Source organism: Paroedura picta, chromosome 3 (genome assembly GCF_049243985.1).
Source record: "Paroedura picta isolate Pp20150507F chromosome 3, Ppicta_v3.0, whole genome shotgun sequence".
Taxonomy (NCBI): domain Eukaryota; kingdom Metazoa; phylum Chordata; class Lepidosauria; order Squamata; family Gekkonidae; genus Paroedura; species Paroedura picta.
Window position 1 is genome coordinate 146417828 of NC_135371.1, and position 27071 is coordinate 146444898.

A 27071-nucleotide genomic window follows, 5' to 3' on the forward strand; every position below is an offset into this window, starting at 1 on the left:
TTTAAATATTATCAAGTGTCTTAATTTTTATAATAGGTGCAATCTGTATACAAGTTTAAAGCTACAGGTGAGAGTTTGTTTACAGACTTCAGTGCCAGAGAAAAAGAATAAACAGCCAAGCATCCATAACAAAATGAGATATTAATAGGCTAATATACAATCTAGTGAATGAGAGTCCTTTCTTTTTAAAGCATGGTCCATGACTTAAAACACGTATTCCTAACAAGCCTTGACCAGGATTTTAAGAACATGAACACACACAACCAGGCAGCTTTTCCTGATGTTTGGATCCATTAACTGCCTTGAAAAGACTTTACCACTCCGAATTTATATCAGAGACATTAACTTAAAAGGGAAACTCAATTAAACAATACCTCAAAGATGACAATGTAAAAGCGACCAAAAGTCCCCTCCCCCCCGACACATTTTACTAATCTGGAAGGACTGTTTAGGGAGCCTGAAGAACATGCATAGCCAGGAAGAGTCCAAAAACAGCAGATGCTTCATTATCCCAGTGGAGCCCATCTGTCTGAGAGTTCTATCAGCTGAAGGAGGATGTTTCTGAATTCCCATTGGTTGCAGGTTCTTCTTTTTCACCTTCCTCCTGTCCAGACTCACTTGTCACAAAATGCTATTTTGACAAAGGCAAAGGAAATAAAATTTAAAATGTAGTCTCTTCATAAGAAACCAGGACAAAATGTGATTACAGGCCACACGAATGTCTCATATTTGAGTTATAGGATAGTGAGAGAATTTCCCCTCTCCCTTTGTTGGAGGTTTCTCCTAAATGAAGTGTCTGTTCCATTTTGAAATTCAAAACAGCCAACAGATCATGGAAACATGCTTTTTCTCAGCTCCTGTTTGAAGCCAATGACCATAGGAATGCCATCAGGCTTCATCCAAGGCCTGCAGAATGGATTAGGAATGGTTCTGTTTGGGATACTGGTTGCAAGGTTGGAACAAATTAGAAACAGCGTGGGAGATTTTTTCACTGTTTATGCAGAGAAGCAAAGTAAACTCCTCTTTAGAAAGCAGGAGGGAGGAAAATACGAGGAAGAGGTATAAACTCTTATCTGAATATATACCTGCCCCAAATGAAATAAACCAATAAACCAAACAGTGACAACACTTTAAAGAGAGTCAGAGGAGCTGAGAATGTTTTTGAGCTCTAATAATGGAGATGTAAGTAGACCCTAGCCACCTGCCAACTATTAGCCCTCCTCCCATTTTCACATTAATGTGCCATGCCAGCTGTGCAGTGCTGTACGCAGAGGGGGAAGATCCTTTCCTAAACCCTCCCACAATACATATAACAAGCAGATGGCTAATCCCTTCAACAAATAAACATTGGCCACCTCTTTTTTTAGTGGCTAGCCTGCATATTTAAGGCTGCCATGTCCAAAGACAATCTTGACGGAACAGGAAAACTCATTGGGCTTTAGCAAACACAAATGTAAACCAAGCATTCATTAGAACAATTCCTCTCAAATCACGGCCCTAAATGAGTTTTCTAAGCATAGATCAGTACCTGTGAGAGTGGTTCTAGTGGAGACTCCAGGGCAGATGTGGTCTTTCTGGAAAAACTCCCTCTGACTGGTTGTGACACCTGGTTCAACAGCCCTTGTGGAAAAGACTCTTCTCTTGAATGCATGTGTTTGGGGGTCTCAGCAACATTTTTGTTCAGCTGGTTCTCAATGGCAGCAGAAGCATCAGACAGCAGAGGGGAAGGGGGGCACTGCATGCCATCTCCAACAACATCCAAGTCCTATCAAAGACAAAAGCAGAGAAACTTGACTGAGGAGCAGAGACAATGCTCAGAGGTTTTCCTTTGAATACAGACTAAAGATTTCACAACTTCCTCCGCATGGAAAGAGAAAACAAACAAGCAAACTCAGCATGTACCAAAAATCAGATTACTATTCTTTCCCATTAACTTTCATGTTATTACAATGCCAAAATTGGCTCTCTTTGGGAATAGGGAGGATTAAATCCCATATGAATTCATCTGGGTAACAAGACCAGGGAATAGCTGCAATAACATATGGGCAAAAAAGATCCTTCGAGATTACATTATCAAAGCTCTATAAAACCTTCTATAGTTACCCAGACACTTGAACATCGTGATCAAATCCCATACTGTTTTGAAAACTTGCTATTTTAGAAGGGAAGGTGTAAATGTTTTTTTGTGGGTAGGGGGCCTATTATAACCGCATCTCTCTCTTTTTTTGTACAGAAGAAAACCAGATCGGGGGAAGGAAAGAGGAAGATACTTGCAATTCTGGAACACCCAGTTTGTTAATATAAAATCCTAGAAGCCAATTAGCTGCTTCTCTAACTAGATTTTCTTTCATCAGCAGAAAAAGCCTTTCAGCAAAAATGCAAATTTCACAAAAGATCCCTATGTCAAGAGCACAACTGTTCCTTTACCCAAAAAAGTTCTCCTATAGGCAGATCTGGCAAATGGCTTATTTACATACAAAGACTGGCATAAAATTTCCTGGACACTTGCAAATGAAAATCTGCATAACCCAGAAAGCAGCAGGGATTGTGCCCCAGAATTCTTCTTGGAAATGTTATCACAGACCAATGCAGAACTTCTTCTGCCACCTAGAGATTATGTCCCTGTTTATAGCTACATGCTGAGCTCACCAACCCAGAACAAATTATGCTTGAGAAATCAGTGCTCATTAAAACCATGTCAAACAGTGTGCAAGATCTTTAACCCCATCTGTGTTCAGCAGGATTTGTGCTACATGTTTGTTTTTTTTTGGGGGGGGGGGAGAAATATTGACTGGCAGCATTCTATTTCCCCCCAGGGATGTCTGTATAATAAGGAAAAACATGATCGTTCCAGTGATTTTCAGAACTGCTTTCAGATCTGATCTTGGAATAAAATTGCAGAGTCTACTTCGTTTTTAGGAGTAAAATATCAGTCAAAGTCAGGCTGCAATATCTACAATGTTTTAAATAAAATGATTTCAAAGTACACAGATGTAGCACACATGCAGGTCACTCCAGTAATCTATGGATTTTAAACTCTATGCATCCTTTAAGGGGTAAGGAGAAAAAGCGGCTTTTTAAATGAACTCCCAAATGCAGATGCGAATGGTCTGATCTTTCCAAAGACTCAGTAAAACAGGGTGCCACTTACGTGAAACTGTTCTTCATTGTTTTCTGCACAGGAACACATTGGGATTGTGAATGCACAGGCCTACAGTTGCAGAGAATTTTCTAGTTTCTGTAGACTGGAAAGGTGTCCCTCCCCTCTTGGTGGTAGCATTTCCCCACCCAAACTATTATACACTGAATGGGAGAGGCACCATTTTCAGTCAGTTCTCCAGAGTCACTTGAACCCCTGTAAGATAAAAAAACAAGCACTAGTACCACAGGGAGCTCACAGCAGGACAGGAAGAAGGGAATGTGTGCCTGCACAGAAGACAACATGAACCAGTTATAGGTAAGTACAAATCTGGTTTTCATCTTCCATCTTTTGTGCAGCCACACATTGGGAGAGTACTAAAATGCTCACCAGGGCATGGGTGTGAGCCTCTCAATCAAAGACAGAATGCAGGACAGCTGTCCCAGCCGCTGATTCCTTTCTTGCATCAGCATGGAGATCTTTGCAGACCACTTGTAGATGAAAACCATGAAGGAAAGCTACTGGAGAAACTTGGGATTTGGTGCATCAAGCTCCAACAATGGACAGGAAATGTCAGTATGTTAGTAGCAAAGTTTGTAGTAAAAATGTGTGCCTGTCTGAACAATCTAGCAAGACATTTGTGATGAAGCAGCTTGATGTTTACGTGGTCCAACAATGCAAACAAACTGTTCCCCTGTCGGAAGGGACGTGTCTATTATAAATAGAACAATAACGCTCTTTTAACATCTAATCCATGTGAGACCTATTCTGTTAGAGACAAAGGATTAGGAATAATCACTGGTACTGTGACTGCCTGAGCCAGGTGAAACTTTAGGCAGGAAGTCAAAACTGGAACACAGCAGCATCTTGTATGGAAAAACTTGAGTTAAAAGCGGGCTGCCAGTTCCCTAGCCCTCTTAGTGACACCTTTATGTATGAGGAAGCTAACCCTGCACCCTTCAGGGAAAAGAGGAATTTGAGAATAAGGGGCAGAGAGCAAGAGTGTGAAGATCTTCGTTATTCAGAGAAGCAAGCCTTTGACTTGATGCAAAAGATTTCTTTATTCAGAGCAAGCAAGCACTTTTGACAGAACAAAGACAGGCAAAGGCGGAGAGGCATAGCATATGACTCCTCTTCCAATAGTCACAACAACCCAAGGAGATCCCAAGGTTGACTCCATAGGGGAATGGAGATGGATGGGGGAAGAGGTGAGGGGGCCAAAATGCAGGGGGGGGGAGGTGTAAACACAGGAAGAACTGACCAAAGCACTGAGGTAATTAAACATGGCAAACAGGCTACATAAACTAACAGACTCCAACATGGCTAACTGGCTACATAAGCAATTATAAATCATGACAGGAGCATATCATCCTGACAAAGAGTCTGATCCTGTTCCTCCAATCAAATAGAGAATTTTTTCTCAGTATGCATAAGGGACATGTATTGCACACTTATGAAAATGTAACAGAACTCTGAGAAAACTTCCTGTGAGTGGGGTTCAGGAGTCATGCTGTCAAGCAGTGCCTGGTAAGGTCCTAATGTTGTAGGTGTCATGAACCCCTAGTTCCTGACTCGTAGTTCTCGCCCCCTTTTTGAGGTTTGCTTGATTACCTTGTGTTGCTGGATCACCCGCTGTGTTGTGGTACCTTCCTGGGCCTGCTCCCATCCCCTGCTTGCATTTCAAAGCCTCCTCCTGCATTCACTTCCTTATCTTTTCTCACAAGGCTGTTATCACTGGGAGCTCAGTCTAAATACCAGATGGCCGATTGGGTTGTTTTGGCACCTTGTAGATCAGAGGAAACTGTATTGCTCTTTCTGTGTGAATTAATGTTCCTGTCCAATGCTGCCCTAATGCCCCCTCCCCTAGCTAAGGTATATATACTCTGCAACCCCCTTCCTCAGTATCTCTGTCAAGATTTCTGTCTAAGAGCTTATGCAATGTGCTGATCTTTGTCCTGATTCTCCAAATAAAGACTTTTACTTAAAGCTTCGTCCTGAAGCTCGAGAGTGATGTCTGTTGTGTGAATCTGCTGGGTCTCAACCGCTTGGTTCCTGACAGTAGGTCTGAGGCTGGTACCAAATTAATGTAGCGCAACATGCTTAATAGATCCAAGAGTCATACCTAGAATGATCAAAATGGCACTATTAGAATGCAATACATATTCCTTGAACCTGATTCCTGTTGAGAAACTTTCACAGCAAAGAAATTGGAGGAAGAGTATAAAACAGGCCTTTTGACTATGATTTGTGGAAAGCCTCATCAGGAGAATCCTAATTGTGTCCTGACCTGGAACAGAAATTGATGGCCCTAGTACTGACTGGGGTTGAAAAGAGGTCTACTACAGGGAACCCCCAGGTCTGGAATTGTCCATAATTGTCTGTAATAGAGAACTCATGATGAAGTAGAGTTGTGAATACCAGCAATGTGAATGGCTTCAAGGGAGATGTTGTGTTGCCTTGTCCAATCCTAGATTTTTGTTGCTCCTGCGCACAGAAAACAAAACCATCCTGTCCTATTTGTTGAGATAAAGCATGACAGTAGTTATCTGCCTGCACCTTCACAATTTCCATTAAGTCAGAGACCAGTTGAATGGTTCCCTTAGAAACTAACTCCTGTACAGTTATGCCCAACTGATCTGGGCAGATGAAGTTCCTGGCTATAGGAGGGTCCAATAGTGGCCTAGACACAAACTCCCAACTTTCAGCCCCTTGCAAACAATGGCAAGCGCCCAGGAGTACAAGGTGATCTCTACAAGCAGAAGAAAGGGGGCCAACTTGTTTAAAAAGAAAGGTGAGGCTACTAGGTACTAACCTCTAGTCAGAACAGAGATTTCTGGCTCTGGTAGCAGCAACTGGGCCACTTAGAGTGTTCTCCCCTTGGGACTGTGAAGCAGGTTACTGGGAGTGTGTGACATAAAAAGAAGTGACCTTCAGGTATCTCCAGTGCTGCTGATAAGAGTTCTTAAGGCTGGGACCATTGTCTAAAAGGTTGGGATGGTGTTGAGGTCACTCCCAGGGAGCTTGCAGACTATTTTATTTTTTTAGCTAGTGTGTCAACTGTTTTGGCTGAGAAGAGCTGGTCTCTTTCAAAGAGGAGATCTTTCACTTTGGCACAGATCTCTGGAGAATAAAAGCTGTTGACTTGATCTGCTCTGCAGATCTCATTGACTGGTGCTCTCCTGGTGAATGCTAGCTGCGGCTGAGGTAGAGTGTGCAGTAATAGCATTGGGGGTTAAGTAGGCCCAGTAGATCATATGCTTTGAAAATATGTTTGACTCAGTGTGCAAATGTTGCTTTGGATACTCTTCTTCCCAGGTTCTGTATGCTGTGTGAAACAAAGAAAACGTCTGCAGTACAGAAGGTCCTATTCAAGCAAAATCATAGGGTTCAGTGCACATCCAGGTCTTTTCTTTTGAGTATTTTGGATTTGGGCAAAATGAGGGTAATATGATGGGCTGATTGATTTAAAGTGCTGAGTTTACTTGCATACAAAGGAAAGATCCATCAATAAGGTTACTGAATCTTTTTAAGTATGCAGAGCTCCTTTCTGGACATTAAGGCAGTAATTTCTGATATCCTTCTGATGGAGGCGATGGCCACCAGGAAGGCTACTGTCCATCACAGATACTTAAGTTCTGTTGTTTTTAAAGGCTCCAAAGGTAGTTTGGTGAACGTTCTTAGAACTGAACAATGGCTCCAAGTAAGGAAGCAATGTTTTATGAAAGGGGATATTTGCCCCAACCCTTTCAAGAAATGTTTAATATGCCTGCTTGATATGCCAGGTTTCTTGCTTCCCCCAGACCCCGGGTCAGGTTCATAGCTGCCACATGCCTCTTGAGTGTGTTAGATCAGAGTCCTGCTGCCAAAGAGCAATTTTATTACATCCTTGTCTGATGGGTGTAGAGGTTCCTTACCATTTTTGTTGGCCCAATTTCTGAATGTTCTCCACATATGACTGTATTTTTGTTTGGTGGCTGCAGCTGATTTATTTGGGGAAGCCATACTTTTCTATACTTTCCCTTTCCAGATATCTGATGTGAACCTGTTCCAGTAGGTCCAGCCTGGATGGGAGGTACCAGGTTTCCTTGGTTGTCATCTGTATCAAGTCTGAGAACCAGGGCCATGTTGACCAGCAGGGTGCTATGACTATGATTTCTATGACCTCCCTTTGTATTCTGGCAAGGAGTCTGTCAAAGATTAGACTCAGGGGGAGGGCATATAAGAAATGGCTGTGGGTGTGACATTGTATTCTTCCCCTCTGATTTTGGATCATGGAACCTTGACAGGAATCTTGGTACCTTGCGATTGGTTGAGGATGCCATCCCTGGCATGATGAACTTGTCTGCAATCTGACCGAAAACCTCTCTGTGGAGACTCCAGTCTCCAGGGTCCAGGTCTTGCCTGCTCAGCCAGTCTTCTTCCAGGTTTGTCTTGCCCTTGAGATGCTCTGCCTTCAGGTTTGCCAGATTCCTGCCTGCCTAAGCCAGAAGTATTGAAGCTTCCTTGAAAAGGGAATTGGACCTTGTGCACCCTTGGTAGTTGATGTGGGCTTTTATTGTTCCTTGCAGGAGTTAGCAGAATGCTAGCAGTCCTTCTGGTCACCTGCAGTTCCAAGCAGTTGATACTGTGCTTTAGGACTGAGACCACTGCCCCACTGTTGTGCCCCTGCTGTGGGTTCTCCAAGCTTTGTTTGTTGGAGGCCATGGCGTTGATCACTTGGTTGGGTTGTAGAAAGGTGGTACCCTTGGACAGATTCTTCTGTACAGTTGACCATCTCGGATCTCTCTTCTTTGTGTCTGTGATCCCTTCCTTCTTGTGTCTCTGGCGATGTCTCTTTGAAAGGGTAGTAAGGCCCACAGTTGAGCCCTGCATTAAAATCTGGCCCATGGGATCGTATCAATTATAGAAATCAAAAGGCCATGCACTGCTGTAAGGTGTATGAGAGCTTTTTAACTGCTGTCCAGGATGTCAAAGATCAAATCCTTGATCTTCTGCTCATCCTGAGATAGGAATACCTTGGCAGCTTGCATGAATATCCTATCCCCAAGATGTATTAGGTCCCTTGTGGGGCTCAGTGGTTCGTTGGTGTATTTATGAGAAATCCTCCAGTGACCTGAGTGCCTTCTCTGGCTGTTTCCTTGTGTCTTTCCCATATCAGGACATTGTCTGGTTATGGGTACATGTGGATTCCTTGCTATCTCATTTGTGCTACCAGGGCCATCATGACCTTCATAAAAATTCTGGCCACTAACAAAAGTTTGAAGAGTAGGATCTTGTACTGGAAATGACAACCCTGATAGAAGAAATGCAGGATTCTTATCACTCCAGTAGGAGATTAAGTCTGTGACACTTTTCTTTTTAGGGGATTTTTAAAAAATGACTAATTTTCATAGACATTAATTAAACAATGCTGAAAATCACAAATATCAGTCAATCAAGCAATTAATGCATAGGCAATCATATAAAACAATCAGAACAATAATTCAAATGAAACTTTACCTTAGCAGCCCTTTCAATAGAAAACATTGCGAGATCTGTGGTGGTATCCATATGGGCCCCATGAATTTCAAACATCAATGGGGAATGAGCAGATGAATGTGAAGAATCACCTGGACAGCATGCCTACGACGTGCTGAATACTGGATTCAAAATGGGGTAGGAAACCTACCTAGTAGCCAGTCACTTGGGATACACCCAGCAACCATGTAGTCTGAGGTGAACCACTCCAATTGCAGTATAAGTAATGAATACCTAAAAACCAATGCTGTTAAGATTACGGCAAACCATGCCTCCTGATAAAAGAGGGAGAACCTCTTGTGTGGATCGCATCCTGAAATCCTGTACCTCTCCATGCTTATTAAATTGCCTAAGGAGCAGGATAGGCCTTTTGCCTTTACTCCTTAGTATTATTTTACATATGCACATACAGAGCAACACTTTCTTTGCGGATGGTTGCCACTTCATCAACCAGGAATGATGAATGACCACATGGAGGATACACATAGAGCTCTACATAGGAACCACATCCTATCATAAATACTCCTGTTTTGCATCACAGTTTCCCAAACGTGAGCAATTGGATACTCTTTCAGAAAATATACAACAGAACCCTAATGCTGGGGCTGTGCATTCCTTGGGGATCAAATTCCTAGCCCTCAAAATCCTCTTGGTATTGTGACAGAGTGTGTGGAGTTGGCAAGGAATCCTCCTCCAAGATTATCCGCTTTGGGATGTCAGGCTGAATGATGACTGACTTTTCAGTATGTTTCAGCCTTTAAATTGTTGGATCTAAATCCTCGGACTGATGCCTGTGTAAATTTGGAATTGGAACTAAACACGACTGATCTGAGCCTCAATGAACCCTCCGATACAGCAGATGGCTTTGCTGCCAGCCTTTCTGAGCTGAACAAAGCCTATTCCCAGAGTGTGGCTTTGAGGTGGATATCTGGTCACTCCTAGCTTTGGGGGTGAACTGCTGGCAGGAACACATATTGTGGGATTCACTCAAGCAGATTATGCACAATAAATACTCATTCATTTGGGGTATTTTTGTCCCACACTGAAGATACTTCTTGAAAAGGGATTTCTGAGACATGATACAGATGAAGATAATCGATGAAGATAGGGGGAAAAAAACTACTGAAGTGAAACTAGACGTCAGTTTGGTAGCAGAAGAACTGAGGGGAAACAGCATTTTCCCCTCCCAGCATGTGACAGTTTCAGAGGGAACATGTGACCATGTGCACCAAGAGGGAGCTGCACATTTCCAGTCTAGAGAAGCTAGGAATCTCTCTGATAACAGGCCTTTATATTCACAGTCCCAGTATGTGACTGCATAGAAAACTGAGGATGGACAAAAGATCCAATCTAACGTCTTGAATTCCTGCCCAACAAGATCCCTCTGCGTTATGTCCTAAAATGACTTAATCACAGCAGACAGAACAAGATCATGGACCAACCATTTAGTCTCATTCACTAAAAGTAGATTTTCTAATACACTATGAATACACCACTTGTTATAAGTAAATAGAGAAAATTGTAAAATTATTTTCCTATTGGGAAATTACTACCTATTCAAGGAACAAGTAGTATCAGAAGGAGGAAAGAACACTTCAAAGATATTATCCCCTATTTATATTCTGAAGGCTCCCTATGGAAAAGCCTTATTTTACACAAAGAAATTGGCGTGTCAGCATAACATCAAAATTCTTATTTTTGATGTTAGTTATTTACAGACAGCACTGTGGGGTTTTTTTTTAAGAGAAGGCAGAAGCATTCGATCACATTACTCCTCCATTCTTTGTATTTGCTCCCTCCTGATTCTACTTAAAGAACTTCTGAAGAACTCTAAAATGTCTTAATTCTCTTGCTTCCATTTCTTTACTTCTCCCTGCTCAACCCTTTCTTACTCTCTGCTTTTTTGGGATGCTCTTCCTCTATAAACCCACCTTTATTTCCTTGACTGCATCTTTCCTCCTGCTATCTTCTACCAGGGGAATTCTTCACCTTCAACCAGCTGCCAGTCTGGCTCCTTCCAAGTGTCTAACAAGAACTCAAATCTTTGTGAAGTTGTTCCTTGACCGATCTTGCTCTCCTCTCTTTGTGTGTCCACAAACTATTTTAGTTATTTCTTTTCAGATTTTCTGTCTGGCCTCCCCCCAGGGGCTCAGGGCAAGTTACAACTCTTGTTAGTGCTGAATTTAAATTGCAAGCCTGAGGGTTGTGACTGTCTTTTGTCTTATGTACCTGATTTATGCAGGTGCTACAAAAATCCTTCAGGAATTTCAAGGAAATGGTTCTGTCCCAAGAGAGCCTTTGTACATATTTAATGACTACTTAGTTCCATGACAATGTTAATCCATGGTTTCTCAATCATTCTCATATCTTGCATGCTGCAGCTATTTTAGCATTCTCCTGTTTGCTCTTTTATTTGCATCTTCAAACCCACATAACTATTGAAGCAGTCCTACCCAGTTCAGGTGTAATTGTGCCTTCAGAAGTGCTGTGGCCAGATGCTGCATTACAATACACTTACATCACTGAACTCCAGCGGCAAGCTCTCTGTGGGCCGGAGTTCAGCTGCGCTCAAGTACAGATCCGTGGAAGCAGCTTCCAGCTCCTCGGGAACAGACAGTACCTGTTCAGGGACATACATCTGAGGTAGTAGCTGGAGATGGAGTGGGCAGCAGGGATCTTCAGAGAGGCTTACAGGCACTGGCTTGCTGCAGGGTGCTTCTTCTGACCCTTGACACAACTTAAAAAGAAGCTGATTGGTGTCCTGGCAAATATCTGAAGATGCAGTCAAAGGAAATAGACAAAATTTATAGAACAAGATTCACCCTTGCCTACCATAAATTATCAGAATTGTTCCACACAGCTTTAGCAGTACAGATAATCTGGGATTTTGCAGCTTCAAATAAAACTCTGCAAAGAAAACTCAAGATATGTGAAATGACAGAACACATGCTTATACGGTATACAAATGCTTGTATACTGAAGGACAAAACAACAGGGTACTCAGGAGACTAATATAAAGTCTGTGGGTAGCAGTAAAGTAAGTACAAAGATTCAGAACAGCTTAGATTCGTTAGGAATCTGAAAGTTGAATCTATGCCTCTTTAATGATCAGTGATGTTAAACCCCCCCCCCCCTGTATATGTAAGAGTCCGGACCAAGAACGAGAAATGCCTGTGGGAGGGTGGGCCCTTCAGTTTTAAGAGTTGAGGTTCTCTGATGGAAAATTTCCACAAACACAATAGCAGCAGCCTAACATGGATAGACCAAAGAGGAAAAAACCCTTTAAGACAGGACAGCAGGATATCCAGTTGAGTCTTTAACTGAACCTAATATAAGGAAATATATGAAACTAGTATTCAAGCCCGCTGTAAAATAAATACAGCGGGCGCTAGGCATGGGAGCCCCCGGCAGTCACGCAGAGTGGTGGACATTGTTCATGCAGAGCACTACTTTACCTTTGTGAAACTTGTGGAACCCTTCTTTTACCAACAGAACACCTATCTCCACTGCATCAGGACTAACAGAAACATCACCTAAGCCCCCTGATTTAAGTGATGAACACACATCAATCTATCTTATCAGACCACTGGTCCACTAAGGTTAATACTGCTTACGAACTCTCCAGAATCTCAGGTAGAGATTTTAACACCACCTATTACCTGATCTTTTTAACAGGAGATGCTACAGACCACACCTAGGACTTATGTTACGTTAAAGTAAGCAAATGCTCTACTATTGAGCCACAGTCCCTCCCAAATAAGATGGATCTTAGAGGTCTGAATTTGAATGGCCCACTATCTAGGGATTGTTCAGGCGGAAGTCCTACTTAAGAACTTAAGTAAAGGTTGACGGATAAGACCAGTGGTCCATCTAGACCAGCATATTGCTTCCTGCAGTGGCGAACCAGAAACCCTACGGTTACAAATGGGCAGAAAGGCCAAGGCTGATACTGCCTCCTAGCACTGGTATTCAGAGGTTTGCCACTTCTGTATAAAGGAGAGACCTTCACTCACTGTGGCTACTAGTTCCACCAAGACATCATTTGGTATGGGCTAGAACAGTGGTCCCCAACCTGCGGGCCACGGCCCGCTGCCGGGCCGCGAAAGCCACGGCGCCGGGCCGCGGCTCCCTCTCCCCGCCCCCCCCACAGTAAAAAAACTTCCCAGGCCGCAAGCTTGCGGCCCGGGAAGCTTCTTACTGCGGGAGGGCGGGGAGAGGGAAGCAGGGCCGGCTGCGCCCGTGTGGGCGCGGCCCGATGCGCGGGTGCGGCCCGATGCGCGGGCGCGGCCCGATGCACGGGCGCGGCCCGCGGGCACAGCCCGCGCAGGCCACGGGCCGCGCCCCGATGCCCTGCCGGTCCCCAACCTCAGAAAGGTTGGGGACCACTGGGCTAGAAGAACCAAAGGTCTCTCCCACCCACCCCAGTCTCAAAGCTTGTAAATATCTTCAGTGTGTTTGTTAATCAGCCCTGACTGTAACAAACAAGGAGTTTAGGGATGCCAACCAAAGTAGGATTGCTTTTTCACCATTATAAAAATATCCTCTAGATAAATGTCAGTGCTGGAAGATTTATATTTATTTTAAAACTTTAATATACTGTTTTCCTGTTGCACACTCAAAGTGGTTTCCAAACATACAGGCTTGTATCATTTATTTCAGCTCAGCAAAGTTTGAATCATTCCTCAAATCTAATAAGTCTTCCTCCAACTTAAAGCAGCTATTCTGCTTACCCTTATATCCCCCCAATTGCTACAGATGACACTTCCCATACAGTTCTCTAGGCCATCAACTTAAGAAAGAAGGCGGTCACTGAGAGCCAAGTGTGAGCTGAAATGGTCCCAACTCCTCTTGGCATTGGGACTGTGCGCAGCCCCTGCTCTGACAAGCATTAGGCTTGAGGGGGTCTTACTGTAGAATGTTTCAGGGGTTTCTCATTGGTAAAAAAGTCGAGACATGCCTGAGATAAGCTCTTTAAGAACTCCATAACCCACCCACCCCTCAGTTCAGTGATCATCTAAAGTTCCTTGTAGAAAGGAGGTGGTCATGAGATTGAATTAATGGGATTATTTAATTTTAATTATTGACTTTTGGCATTTTAAAATCTAAATTGGGATTTAATTTAATTATGTGTCCACTCTGAGCCTCTGAGGAAGGTGGGGTATAAATTCAAAAATAAGTGGCACAGCAAGAACAACAACAACTGAGCAGAACCTCCACTCCAAAAGGAACCTCAAATTCTATTTTGGTTCAGAATCCTTCTTAACATTTTGCTGTCTGCTCTCTAAAACAATCCAGTACTAAGGAAATGATGATGGACTTCTGTCAAACACCATTTAGCATCACAACAGAATTTATAAAACCCCACAGACATATTTAGTGGGTACATTGTCCTTGGCACATCACAACCAATAGTCTTAGTCATCTATATTTGGCTTGCTAAATGAACACCTGGCCATTAGGCTGATTTGCCAGTGGGTTTGAGTTTCTAGGTTGTCTTCAAATTCAGAATAGGAGTAAAAGCTCTGATCGTGGTGTTTTTGGAGATACAGAGTGCTTTGTAGCACACTGAACAATCCCTGAAACCATGACAACTGTTTATTTTCACAAATAAAATGTGGCAGAGAAAGCGGGAAGTAGATTTCAGTTTGGAGGTAAGTTAATTTACCTCCCAAGAGGGACCTGTGTGTAGTACCTGATACCTAGCCTGATTGGGGAAGAGTTCTAGGGTATCTTTCATGAGGGAAAGATGCTTTATCAAAATGCTTTGCCCAAATGCTGGAACTCAGGCTCCTTTGCAAAGGGCAATTGTCTTGTACTGTACTTAGCTAGACTTATGCTTATATGCTTTCCCTTAGATCTGTACTCAATAGACATGAAAGCCACTTTCCATGTATGTGCTCTAGCTTAAAGGTAAAGGTAAGGGTATCCCCTGTGCAAGCACTGGGTCATGTCTGACCCTTGGGGTGATGCCCTCTAGTGTTTTCATGGCAGACTCATGGTGGTTTGCCAATACCTTCCCCAGTCATTACCATTTACCCCCCAGCAAGCTAGGTACTCATTTTACCGACCTGGGAAGGATGGAAGGCTGAGTCAACCTTGAGCTGGCTGCTGGGATTGAACTCCCAGCCTCATGGGCAGAGCTTTCAGACTGCATATCTGCTGCCTTACCACTCTGCGCCACCAGAGGCTCCTCGTGCTGTAGCTTAACCTGTAGTAATAAAGTTTTGCTTCTTTTAAAGAAAGTAAACTATGATTTAAATCATACATCTAGGTTGCTCCTACATGCTAAGAACATGCATGCATGGAGAAGGAGGGGGCGAAAATAATTGGAAAGCTCTGCCCTTTGTACTTGCTCAGAGGCAGCTTTACCAGGCTGTCCTAAGTCACTGATTCTATGACAGGCAGGGGTTTGGGGAACATGCATGCAAACAAACACCCGACATGCATGTGAGAACACAGACCCAGGGCAGGTTTGTGATACTACCATCCTTGAAATGCTCTCTATCAGGATTAAATTAGCTGTCTAAATAACACTGAATAAATATAGCTCTAGAAGAACTCTGTACTTGTAAGCATCATAAACAGGAGCCATATTTCAGCATGAGGCTTTAATTTTAAACTTTTGAGGTCTGGTTGTTGCTTCCAACTATAACAACTGTTCCGTCTGAAACTATGGAACAGCCAACAGACCACTGGAAGGCATTTATCTGGGCTCCTGTTTGAAACCAGCAGTTACAGCAAACCATCAGCCTTGATTCATGGCCAAGAAAATAGAAATTCTTGACTAAAATGGTCAGATAGGCAGAAATACTGAACCAGGCAAAGAAGAAAATGAAAGGATACGAGTAAGGCAGTGTCTTGTCATTGGGAGAGACTGGTTGGAGCACCGAACATCATCCACAAAGGCCAAGCATCTCTGGCTGGAACGGGTGGTATGTGCCTGAAAAGGACAGACCAGAACACAAGAAAATGATCCAAGATTGTTGGTGGAAAAGTCTTATACAGGAATGGACACTTACATCATACCACATAAAAACCGCCTTTCCAACAATGTGTGCCTCTGATTGGCACTCACTGGGGATGCATCCATGCGCCCTCTGCCCTGTTCTGCCACACCCCACGGTGTTCCTGGCTTTTCTGCCTGCCAGGAGGCCAGGGAAGGCCCTCTGGCCACACTCTGCACTGGCCTTCCTGCTCTCCATGGCCTCCTGGCTGTCAGGGGAGGTGGGGAAGGTAAGTTGGCCAGCTGCACTCTGCGTCACCCATGCTTGCCAACCTCCTGCCTGCTGGGGGAGGGCGAGGAAGGCTGAGAGGCCACTCTTTGTGCTGGCCCCTCCACTCTCACTGCCTTGGCCACTGTGGGAGGGAACGGGAACCTGAGCAGGTGCGCTCTGCACTGGGTCCACCACTCTCCTGGCTGGAAGGGCAGGAAAGGCTGAGTGGGCACACTCTGTGCCCACCCCTTTCCTCACTTCCCGGCGAACAAGCAGAAGGCCGAGTGGGAGCACTCCATGTCCACACCGCCACTTCTGACACCTTCACTACTGGTTCAATGATAAAAACATGCATCTAATCTAAGAGTTAATATTTATGTACAACTAAAACACAGAACAGATTAAACTGACTGAAGGACATCATGCTCAGTCTGAAAGAAATAGAGCTAAGCCATAAAAGCATTTACTGGTTTAGAGGATGCCAAAAATTAGTTGCCCTCATTCTTATCTCGCTGTATTTTGAATTATGAGTAGGGAGCCAAGCAGCTATTCACCATGTGAAAACCCTATGTGTTCATATTACCTTCAAAGGAATGGAAAAATCCCTATGACAACAATTTCTACCTCCCCTAAGGCAAGGGAATTTACACATAACAGTAAAGCCTGACTCAAGTACCTGCTGAGCAGCACCCTCAGTAGCCAGCATTCTACGTTCCTTCAGCTGTCGGTGCAGAAGAGCCTCCACACCATAGCGCTGCCGATATCGTCTCAAGTATTTAAGCCGTTTTAAGTTTTCACGTTCTTTAGCTAGAAGTCCCTCAGGGCCTGTCAAAAGGCTGCTGCCTGGAAGGCACACAAACACAAAAATTCTTAAGGCAGGTGTAGAATACTACCTCACTTGTTTCAAATCCCAACAAAATAAAAACATGGTAACCCTGTCATTTTTAAAAGATCTTGAAAACGCATCCTGACCCTACTTTACATTACTGACCTAGACTCCAGGTCAGCTTTAGTAAGGCCTACCCTCACAACTCTAAAGCAGGGAACAGTGGGGAACACCAACCTATGGCTTCATGTTCCACTTTGCGGCTGTGCAAGTACCGACGTTTCTTCTCTTTCAGGAGGTGTTGGAGCCGTTTGAACTGGTCAATATACAGAGACTGCAGCCGGATCAGCTTCTCTCGCATGATCAGCGCCACTTCCTCAGCAGTGTACACCCCAGCATGTCTGCCAGAGAAGCCGATTCAATGAGTAAGCAAACTGACTCACAATTTATATTTCCTAGTCATCAATAGGGAAGAGTTAGCAAACGAAAACTATTTATTAGCAAAGCAAGCAATCTGCTAAACCCCAGCATCCTTCACCGTATACGAACACTGTTGACAGCTGTGACACTTCAATATTTTTCTGAAATGTTCAAGGGAAAGAATGCTGGACTTGACAATGCTTCAGCACAGAGAAAGACAGCATGTGCCCAGACACTCTTGGAGGCCACAACTATGCTTCAGTCACAAAATGAGCCTGGAATTGTCACAGTGAGTTGGGTTGCAATAGCAGCCAGAAGCACCTTCCACATATTATCAAGGGCCTAACTATTATCAGGCGACCAGTAATGCACTCTCTGTGGGCTAGGCTGTATTAACTATTTGCAATCACTAACATGCGCTGAATACAACTGCCAGTCTACTTCCCCGCTAATCCAACAAATGCAAGAACAAACAGCGATGTCGTTTCCAGAGCGCCATGTGTGGACCAGGTTCAGGCAACAGCAGTCTACAGAGGGTTGCTGCAGAACTGGAGCTTCTCCCTTACAGGCATTCTAAAGCCAGAACTTATTTTGGAAGCACTGAAGCCCTTATATAAGCTGCTGTTTATTGGTCATGATTAGCCAAACTTCGTAGGTGTGGATTTTAATATATCATTTATAATTCTTTTCTTTAAAGCTGCCTCGAGCCTTCGGGGGGAGGCGGGGTATAAATATAAATATAATAAAATAATAATAATAATAATAAACAGTTGCTACCTTTCTAAAGCCTTTGGGATAGAATTAAGCTATACATTCAATTTCAGATGCTTCGTAACATGTGGTCATTACATGGGAGAAATATTGCATTTTCAGATGCTTCGTAACATGTGGTCATTACATGGGAGAAATATTGCATTTTCAGAGAATGTCTAGATGTGCCTCAGAAGAGAAATAAACTGCCATCTATTTATTCACATGGGCTAGCGGGTTGTACCACACACACTATCGTTTCCCTGAAAAAAGACAGGTGCACTAAACTACAAGCTTTGAGATCAACAGCTTTTTTGCCTGAAAGAATCCTATTAAGAGAAGAATGCTCTTCTAAAACGGATTCCTATTTTTTATTACCTGCCTCGCTAATTCATGCAAGCATCACCATTACTACACAACTCACTTGAGTGGGTCCTCCTGGTCACTGTCAATGCTGTCTGCTTCACTGTCAGGGTCACCTCTCCATGTCTGATCCACAGTAAGAGGCTCCAGCTCTCCATCGCTCCAGCTGTCCTCATCTGAAGGAGAGAATCTCATGGTTATTTGTTATACAGAGAAAAGTTGGCTGACAATTTAAATCAGAAGAAACTGGCATGACTTCAGGGACACAATTACTTCCTAGTCCTGCCAGGAGGGAAAACAGTATGACTAAACCCTATACCATTAAGGCAGAAACCCACCAGGTAGTTCAATGTTGTTGAAGCACTAAATATCGTCCTACTTTAAAAACCACATAAAACCTGTCTTCATATGCTGACCTAAGCTTGCCCAACTAAAGCAAGGAGTGCCTGTTTGTACAGTGCCTATTCAGTTATGCGTGAATACTGGTGTGGTCACGCCCCAGTTACCTGAGGCCAAGTCCACATTCCTTAGAGAACAGGGTGGTCCATGAGAAGAGTCAAAACAGTTACAAAACCAAGAAGGTAGATAGTCCAACCTCCTTGTTCAGTAGTACTGCCACCACCTCTGAATGGGTCCCTATGCGTCCAAGACCCAGAGGCAGTCTTGAAGCATGTCAGGGGTTTACCAGGGCCCTAGCTTGACCCTGTTCATAGACAAGTCCCACAAATCAAAAGGCTTAGTTGGTAGTATGGTACAAGTTATGCAGGCTAGGCTTCGACTTAGCTTGTTCCAAAATCAAATCACAAAGTTCGAAAAAATTAATTGCTATTTATTAAGGTGCACAAATATAAGTTATACACTAGCAGTGAGAAAATAAGAACACTGTACAATATTTCTGGCTAACACATGATACTCACAAGAATGGCAGGATGACAAGATAGAATTTCAAAGTTGCAGGTTCACAAGGCACAGACAAGTGTTTCCCCCAAAATCTGAACAACGGGATGTTACAATAGAAAATCTTTATGGTTTATTCCCACGTGGGGTCTTGTGCATAGAAACCAATCATATCCCAATTAACAATTTATCAATTAACCAATGGGGTTACTAATGTCAGGGTAGATGAGCCAGTCCTGAAACAGATGATGTAATGCCGACTCATCACACTCAAAGCCCATTTCTCATAACAAGCTAATTGGGAACATCTGAAGCCAATTGTCTTATCACTAGATGCGACAGTGTTAGGCTTCTCAAGGGCACAGATGCTAATTGGCACTACATTCTTACACTATGAGAAGCAAAAAAGTCTCTCATGCGGCTCTCTAAAGATTTTGCAGGGCCGAAGCCTGAACCAGTTTCATGAACAAGATTTGAAGCCACTATTTCACTACATCTGGTATCAGCAATAAAGAGCTTCACTCAGAAATCCTAAAAGTGAGCCACACTTCTTAAATTTGCCTCAGATACAGAACTAATAAAAATTAATTACATAGCCATAGCAGAATTGAGTAACCTAACACCTGTCAGCAACACATGTACCCTTCTCTTCTGCCATAACATCTTCCTGGTCCTCATAGCAGAAACCCAAAGGCCTAAGTTTTTCCATAATAAAAAAACATGGAAAGGCAGAATATAACAAACTCATGGGGATTTGAAGAATTTTTTTTAATCACAATTTTCCAGCCTCACCATTCCTAAGTTTCGCAAGCTACCTAAGCTGTACAACTCTGAGCACTAAAAAATCCTGCTAGACTGATTAGGCACAAGACTGCTCATCCTTTTGGACTCAAATACGATAGAAGTTGGCAGGGGACTAAGACACACAACTTTGTCTTCTTTAATATTATTTAAATTCCCTAATCTTATTTTCTGTTGTTCTTGCTGGTCAGCCTGCTAGTGTGTTACATTTTTAACTTCTCAAATTGTACCACCTTAGTTCCTTATAATAGAAAAGGATTTCTGAACCAGCTAACAGGAATGAAATGCATCCCCTTTCTACCTCAAGCACACAATTTCACCTCAGAGGCTAGATCACTGATTTTTTAGAGAATAACAATAGATTAAACTTATTAAACAGACTAGGGGGAAAGCCCATTTTATTTTGAAATAAAATGGGCGCTAGGCCCCCTCCCCGGCAAAGCCTTCACAGGGCGAAGGCTTCCCGGGGCCTTGCGTGGGGTGGCGGGAGGCTTCGGCCAGCGTGGGCCGCTTGGCCCAACTGGCCGCCTGGCCCTGGAGTGACACTCAGAGGGCCCAATCAGGCCCTCCGAGTTTTTATCCCAGACAGGGCCCGCCCTTTCTCCGCCCCCTTAGGGCTTACTGTTTTATTTAGACCGCTCCGCAGGAACGGTTTAAATATGGATATTCTTAAATAAATGATGTTTCAGTATAATATCAGCCAATTGTGAAGTAGACTTTGTTACAGGGAGTTGTACTTTTTTCTTTGGGGAAAGGTTCTCAGCCTTGAAGCAATCCCCTCAGGTGAATAAAGACTCTGTCAAGGTTACAGAATGGTCTTTTCACGGACACACTTCTTAGCCCAAATTTCATCAGTTCTTAAATACAAGCCATGGTGACTAAAGGGAACCTCCCCATTCAGAGACAGTAAACCCCTGAATATTAGTACAAGGAGACAATATTAGGGGAAGACTTTGCAACAGGTTGGCCATTGCCTGAGACAAGATGCTGGACTAGATGGTCCACTGATCTGATCAACATTTGTTTTATTAGGTTTTTATGCCATAGCTTGTTTTGTTGTACTATTTTAATAGCAAGCCACATCAACCAGATCTAAATTTTCTAAATAAATTTGACTGGAATCATAAATTTGCCAGACCTTCCACCACCACTGCAACTTACCTAGTATCCTGCTTGCCTCACTGCGGTTGCTCTCTGCAGTCTGGGACCCTAGTTCTGTCTTGGCGTAGGAGCTCAGCTGAGAAAGGAGAGTCTCTCGTACAGGGCTAGGATTAGATTTCTTCATTTGAGCCTGCAGTGCCAGAGCATTTCGGCGAGCATGCTCAGAGCAGAATGACACACTAGACGGAAAGTTCAAATAGAAACTTCAGTATTTAATGACCTCAGTGCCATCTATTTTCAAGTAAACAAGAATTGTGTTTTTGTTTAAAATAATGGACAGAAATTACAAAACTTATCAATGGCAATTTAATTTTGTAAGGGGGAAATACAGAACACATTACCCAGTTCGAGTCTGTGACAGAATTTTAGCAAGTTCACAAACTTTAATAACCTTTAGGGTAAAAGCAACAAAGTTTTGTTATTAACAAGCAAAAAGACAAAGTGGTCTTGAGACTCTCATCAAATCACATTTAAAAACAAAAGGCAAGGCAGAAAACAGAGGAAAAGAGCAGACGGCAAGACATGCAACAGAGAACAGAAGATCCAGACACCAGTAAACTCTCCTCATCATGGCATTGTAGAGTTAGTGGTGCAACATACCATGGAGTAATGTCACATCTTTATCTTTAAATTAAATATTTGCTAAAACAAGACAAAAATGTTAAAAGTCTGAAGCACAGAAAATCACAAAAAGCCTATAAAATACAGCTCCACCTTGAGCTATTAAGTAGTCCAATTATAAGTATTTTAAATACTTAATTATTAGTTCAAATTCTGTATGTTATTGTATACTTGCCCATCAATTTAATTATGCTCATCAGTGGAATACTAATTGTTACTGATATTATTTGTTCTTTGTTTAGTGCTGAATTGATTTTTTATTCATCTTCTCCATATATAGCTTTTATTATTATTTATAAAAATTATTGAGATATAGTGTTAAAAAATTCAATGAATCCTGTGCTTAAGTAAATGTTTCTGACAGCTAACACATACAGCCAGAAGAAATTTAATTTTATAGCAGAAGCTGGCAACCTTTTTGGCCCAAGTGGAAAAACAAACAAAAACAATGTCTACCTGTGAAGATGTTGGTGTCCTAGCAAACAAAATGGGGGTGGGGGAGAGAAGAAGAGACACAGGTTGTACTTGGGCAGACATAGTGGGAGACAGCTGGGCCCACTATGTGGGAATAGCAGGCAAGAAGAGGAGTTAGACCTGTCTGTCACACCTACTTCTATGCTACCAGCGCAGTGGCATTGCTAGCACCTAAGAGGCTCACAATGATTACCTGGCCCTATGGGTCAAGCAAAATGCCCTGCTTCGGAACACATGACAGGGGTTCCCCATCAGTACTTCAAATGGAAATTACCTACGCTCCAAGAAGCTCACCCTGTGTTTCAGTGAAAGGCAACATATAAATGGGACTTTGTTTTCACTAGAGATTGTCACTAGGGTTGGGTGCTCCAATACGAAGAAGCTGCCTTGGCGCCGGATCAGGCCTGTTCCAGTGACAGATTGGTTTCGGGAGGTCTGAGCCATACCCCTGCCAGAAAAGCTGGAGCAGCCTGCTTTGACGCCTCGGCGCTGAGGCAGCTGCTTTGGAACGGCGGACTTACCTTCAGAAGGCCCAGCTGCCCCACTGCAGCTGTCCCACCCTGCACCCGTGCAGTCCCAATGCACCGCACTGGCACTGATGACTCTCCCTGCCCTGTCCCACCGGAACGGTATACTGCTGACATGCTGCGCAAGAGCAGATGCCTACACCCACCCCACTATGCCAGTGCAGTATGCCACAAACACAGCACAGTTGTCTCTTCCCTCCCATCTGTGGTGCGCCAACATGGTGCACCACCTGTCACCATTGGACGAGGTGGCTTCGGCTGAAGCCAGAGTGGTCCGGATCAGGACCGCTCTGCACAACCCTAGTTGTCACATCCAGTTTACTCTACCTCCCCATACCTCCCTCTAATTGACAAGAGCAATCTTGCTAAATAGAAAAAGGGAAATCAGAGCACTGAATTTTGGTATAAGCAAAACAGTCTCCTGAAAGTAGATACTTTGGATTCATAGGAGCCATGTTCATTTTTGCAACAGATTAATAATTCTTACTGGATACAGTTTTGGACACGTCTGGTGTAATGGAAGACTGCTAGATCAATTATTATTCCATGTTCTGCAAACAAATGCTTTATTCACAACCAAAGTAGACTCAAGGAGCTGTACCACAGGTCTTTGGAGAAATACGCCTTTCAAAATCAGCTGGGACCCAAAGGAACTACATGGTATTTGCAATTATGGCCAAAGAGATCAGAGCTTCCTTTCAAATTAAATTAATGCACTGCAAGTTAGACATATAAAACTTGCTTTTGTTGTGTTCTCAGTAGTTATCCCTTTCTAAGATTTTGCAGAGTGTGAACTCAAGAAGTTTTTAGAAGGTTTCTTAATTGTTTGTATTAGGCTGGTATGGGATAATCCGTCTGAGGCATCAAATTTTGCACTGCACTGGATCACTACGGGATATTACTCACACACAGAAGTACATATCATTTCAAAGACTCAACCAACTCTCTCCATTCTCGTTTGCTAGGACATGTGCTAAGCAAGCATAAAGTGTAAAGGAAAGGAAATTTCTGCCTCTTAAAACACAACTGTTGGTGTTTGACCTATGACATATATTTTCAGATAAAACAAAAGCAGGAAAAAGTCTAATTAAAAGCAGTAATGGAATAGCTGCCAAGAGTTAAATCAAGAGATGGCAGGTCTTGATTTGGCAAAAAACCCCAAACCCAACATGTTCCACAACTACCAAATACAATTATCCCTCTGTTCGGCTTTAATACACTTAACAAATTATCTGCTCCTAAGTCTCAAAATGAGAGAGGGATATATAACAGTAGTCAATAGAGAATTTGAAGATATTGAGTACCTACCCTTCCTTCTTCTCAGGCTTGGGGGCCGCATTTGGACACCGCTTTCCATTCTTAGTAGAAATGTAGCTACACTGCTTGAAAGGGGCATTCCTGTCTTCAAGAATATGCTTAATGCAGAACTCGTGGCCCTCCAAGCGAGGCTGAGAGCATGGGCGGTGAGCAAATGCACACAACAAAGCCTCTTGTGGCCTTGGGACTGGAGTGAATCGACCCCGGCTGGAGGGCAAAACGTGGATGCGAATTCTGTTCATGTCAATACCTAGAAGAAACAGCAGCAATTTCTTTACAGAGTGACATCAAAAATATACTCCCTTCATGTGAATGACATCCCTGCTACAAAGGAACTTAGTGGTAAATTCTCCATGAACTTGCTATGTATACGATAACAACTTTCTCCTCCAGTATTTAAACCAGTCCTTCCAAATAAGTTTTCTACCTTGATCTCCCTTACTTAGGAGCTGAAACGTATCACCTCATCCCAAATTTCCACCTCAGCCTTCTTCATAGTCCCACCTTATACACAAAAAGACAGAATGCAAGTTCTGAGAAGGTAAGGAAGTACTTTGCCCAAACACCCTCTCCCTCCCTTTCCGGATATTAACCCTGCTCCTTTCCCAGACAACCACGGTTCAGCTCCCATCTTCTGAAGCCCTCAACAAAAACGAAGCCACCGAAACAGAATCCTGGTTTACTCAGGCAAATGAATTGCTGTGGCTTCGGTATGGAAAAGAGCCCGTCGGATATAGAGAAAGTAGAAGGGAAAGGTTTCAGGACCATAACTCAAACCCCCCCCCCCCCATTCGCTCCTTTAAAAGAGACGCTCCTTCAGAAAGAAACGTCTTTTCCGCCTGAAAATACGCCCCGCACCCCCACCCCCCCCACCCCCACGACTTTAACCCTCCCCGAAAGGCAGAAAGCCCCCACCGCGGAGTCCCCCTCAGCGGCTCTCCCACACGCATCCCGCCCCGTGCCGTTTGGCTCCGAGGGAGGGAGGGAGGGAGGGAGGGGCGGCCGGGCATCCGTGGGCGCGGGAAAGTCGCTCCCCTCTCCCCCCGCAACGAGGGCCTGCTCGCCGCCGCCGCCGCCATCTTACCTTCCCTCGCGCTCAAGTTTTCACCAGCGCCTCAAGGTCGCCATAACGAGGCGGAGAACGCGATTGGCGACACGGGACATCACTCAAGCAGGGAGCGTCCTCTCGCGCCTGGAAAACCTCCCCCGCAGGAGGCTGGGAAAGGAAGGCGCCGTGCGAAGGAGCCCGATCCCCGAAAGCCAAGCAGGGTCCGCGCTTGGACGGGCGCCCCCCGAGGGAGAGGCCGCGGTGGACGGTCCAGGCAAGCCGCCTCCGCTGTTCACTTGCCTCGGAAGCGCCTTGCCGGGGTCGCCATAAATCCTCGGCGGCTTGACAGCGCTTTACACACACACAGGACGTTGGAAAAGAAGCTCGCGATTCTATTTGCCGAAGCAGTTGTCGCTCAGACTCGGGTCTCCCTCTCTCTCCCCCGCGGGGGTGGAGCTTGGGGTTAAGCGGCCGGAGAGGTGCGCCTTGTGTCGGGCGCCCGAGCTCAGCCTGGGAAAGCCCTGCCTGGGAAGGAGAGGGGAACGTGATCCTGCCCCGTCGGCCCTTACAGGCAGCCATTTTCTCCGGGGGGTCTGGTCAATCAAGTCCAGAGGCCAGTTGTAACTCAGGAGAACTCCAGGCCCAACCTGAAGGATGGTAACCCAAGGCTGGCCACGTAAGATCTTAGGTCACACCCGGGTTTGTTTGTTTTTTAATAATGGCCTTTAAAGGTCCCGAAAGCTGACCTATTTAAAATAAAAACTTCATGGAAACCACTAGTGAAGGCTAACACGTTTATTCTGGAACAAAGCTTGAGTCTAGTGGCATCTTTAACAAAGTTTGATAGCTGATACCCCTAATTCAAACATTGTATATTTCTTATGGAGTGATGTCCACTCCATACTGATGAGAATATTGAAATTATAAAATTTCACTTTGCTTGTGGTAACACTAAGAGGTGACTTCTTAGAATCTCTGTTACAAGTAAACAATAGCTTTTTTTTTTTGCTGCACCCACCCATCATGCAACATTGCTTAATAGCTATTAAAACATAGGAAAAAGTCCGATGCTAGATTTTCATTGCTATGCTAGGAATAACTCAAAAACTGCAAGCAGGGGAAAACACAGAGATGTTTCTTAAAAGCACAAGTTTTTAAAGTTCATATGTATTTTTGAGGTCAGTAGTTCAACTTAATCATGTCTCCAAGACAGTCAGCAGACTATACTAGAAGCTACATATTTTCTTGATTGTGCGACCCTTTGTTTCCAGTTTGATAAATGGAATTTAGATACTCCGGTTGGAGTGGGGCCCTTTGGCACAGGGACTCCCTGCATAACAATACTACTTGAATCAGAATGCTCCAGGAAACAGTGTAACTGATGGAAATAGATTGTTTAAGGTAGGACTTCCAAAAGTGGTAAAGTTGTCTCCCCTCCCCTAGCAGTGGAAGAATCCAGAGGGGCGGTGAAGAATTTGGGGGCAGCAGGGTGGCAGCAGTTAGACTCTTCCTGCTGTGGCTCCATTTTCCTAGCAAGAGATGTACCTACCAAGGTGGCTTGCCCTTGCCTGCCTCTGGACTTCCTTGGTGGTCTCCCATCCCAGTGCTGACCAGGACCAAACCATGCTTAGCTTCCTGAAGACAATGACAGCTTCAGAAGGTGGGCTAGATGGGAGCTAGCCCTGCTGAGCTTCTTCCCCTCCTCAGGCCCCACCCCAGATCTCCAGGAATTTCTTAAGCCAGTGTTGCCAAATGTCTCCCATCTTTGGGAGGCTGTAAAAACCTTATTTTTTTTTTTCACACAGCTCTGGGCAGTGTACAATATCTCATAATACAGAGTAGAAATGAAGACAGTTAAAATAATAGTAATAATTAAAATAACAGTAAAATGGCTTCAGGTTAGCTGCCTAAAGTCTGGAAACGTCTGCTGTTCTCAATCAAATTAGTGGTCTAGATCTCCTCCAAGGATGGTGGAGCGTAAAATGTGGGTTAAGTG

The 27071-nt window shown here is 43.9% G+C and overlaps 1 protein-coding gene and 1 non-coding gene across 7 annotated transcripts; both read right to left on the reverse strand.

The window, feature by feature from the left end:
- On the reverse strand, positions 1-25516 carry KANSL2 (KAT8 regulatory NSL complex subunit 2). 6 transcript variants are annotated; one of them, XR_013229522.1, is made up of 11 exons: positions 25112-25516; positions 24019-24277; positions 21089-21267; positions 18291-18405; positions 16934-17097; positions 16547-16713; positions 15500-15596; positions 11175-11428; positions 3530-5261; positions 3152-3355; positions 1606-1765 (listed from the first exon to the last, which is right to left on the reverse strand). XR_013229522.1 is itself a non-coding variant. In XM_077328477.1 (10 exons), exons 2-10 carry the CDS (start codon positions 24267-24269, stop codon positions 542-544), a joined length of 1554 nt encoding a protein of 517 aa, XP_077184592.1. In that variant the 5' UTR covers positions 24270-24277; positions 25112-25510; the 3' UTR covers positions 1-541. The 6 variants fall into 6 exon arrangements, 4 of the variants coding, with proteins under 4 accessions (XP_077184592.1, XP_077184596.1, XP_077184593.1 ...); XM_077328477.1 differs by lacking the exons at positions 3152-3355; positions 3530-5261 and adding an exon at positions 1-631 and having other exon boundaries at positions 1529-1765; positions 25112-25510; XM_077328481.1 differs by lacking the exons at positions 3152-3355; positions 3530-5261 and adding an exon at positions 1-631 and having other exon boundaries at positions 1529-1765; positions 11277-11428; positions 25112-25507.
- LOC143834616 (small nucleolar RNA SNORA2/SNORA34 family) lies at positions 15288-15422 on the reverse strand. Its single transcript, XR_013229864.1, has one exon. It is a non-coding gene; the product is annotated as a small nucleolar RNA SNORA2/SNORA34 family (small nucleolar RNA).
- Positions 25517-27071: the final 1555 nt, after the last annotated feature.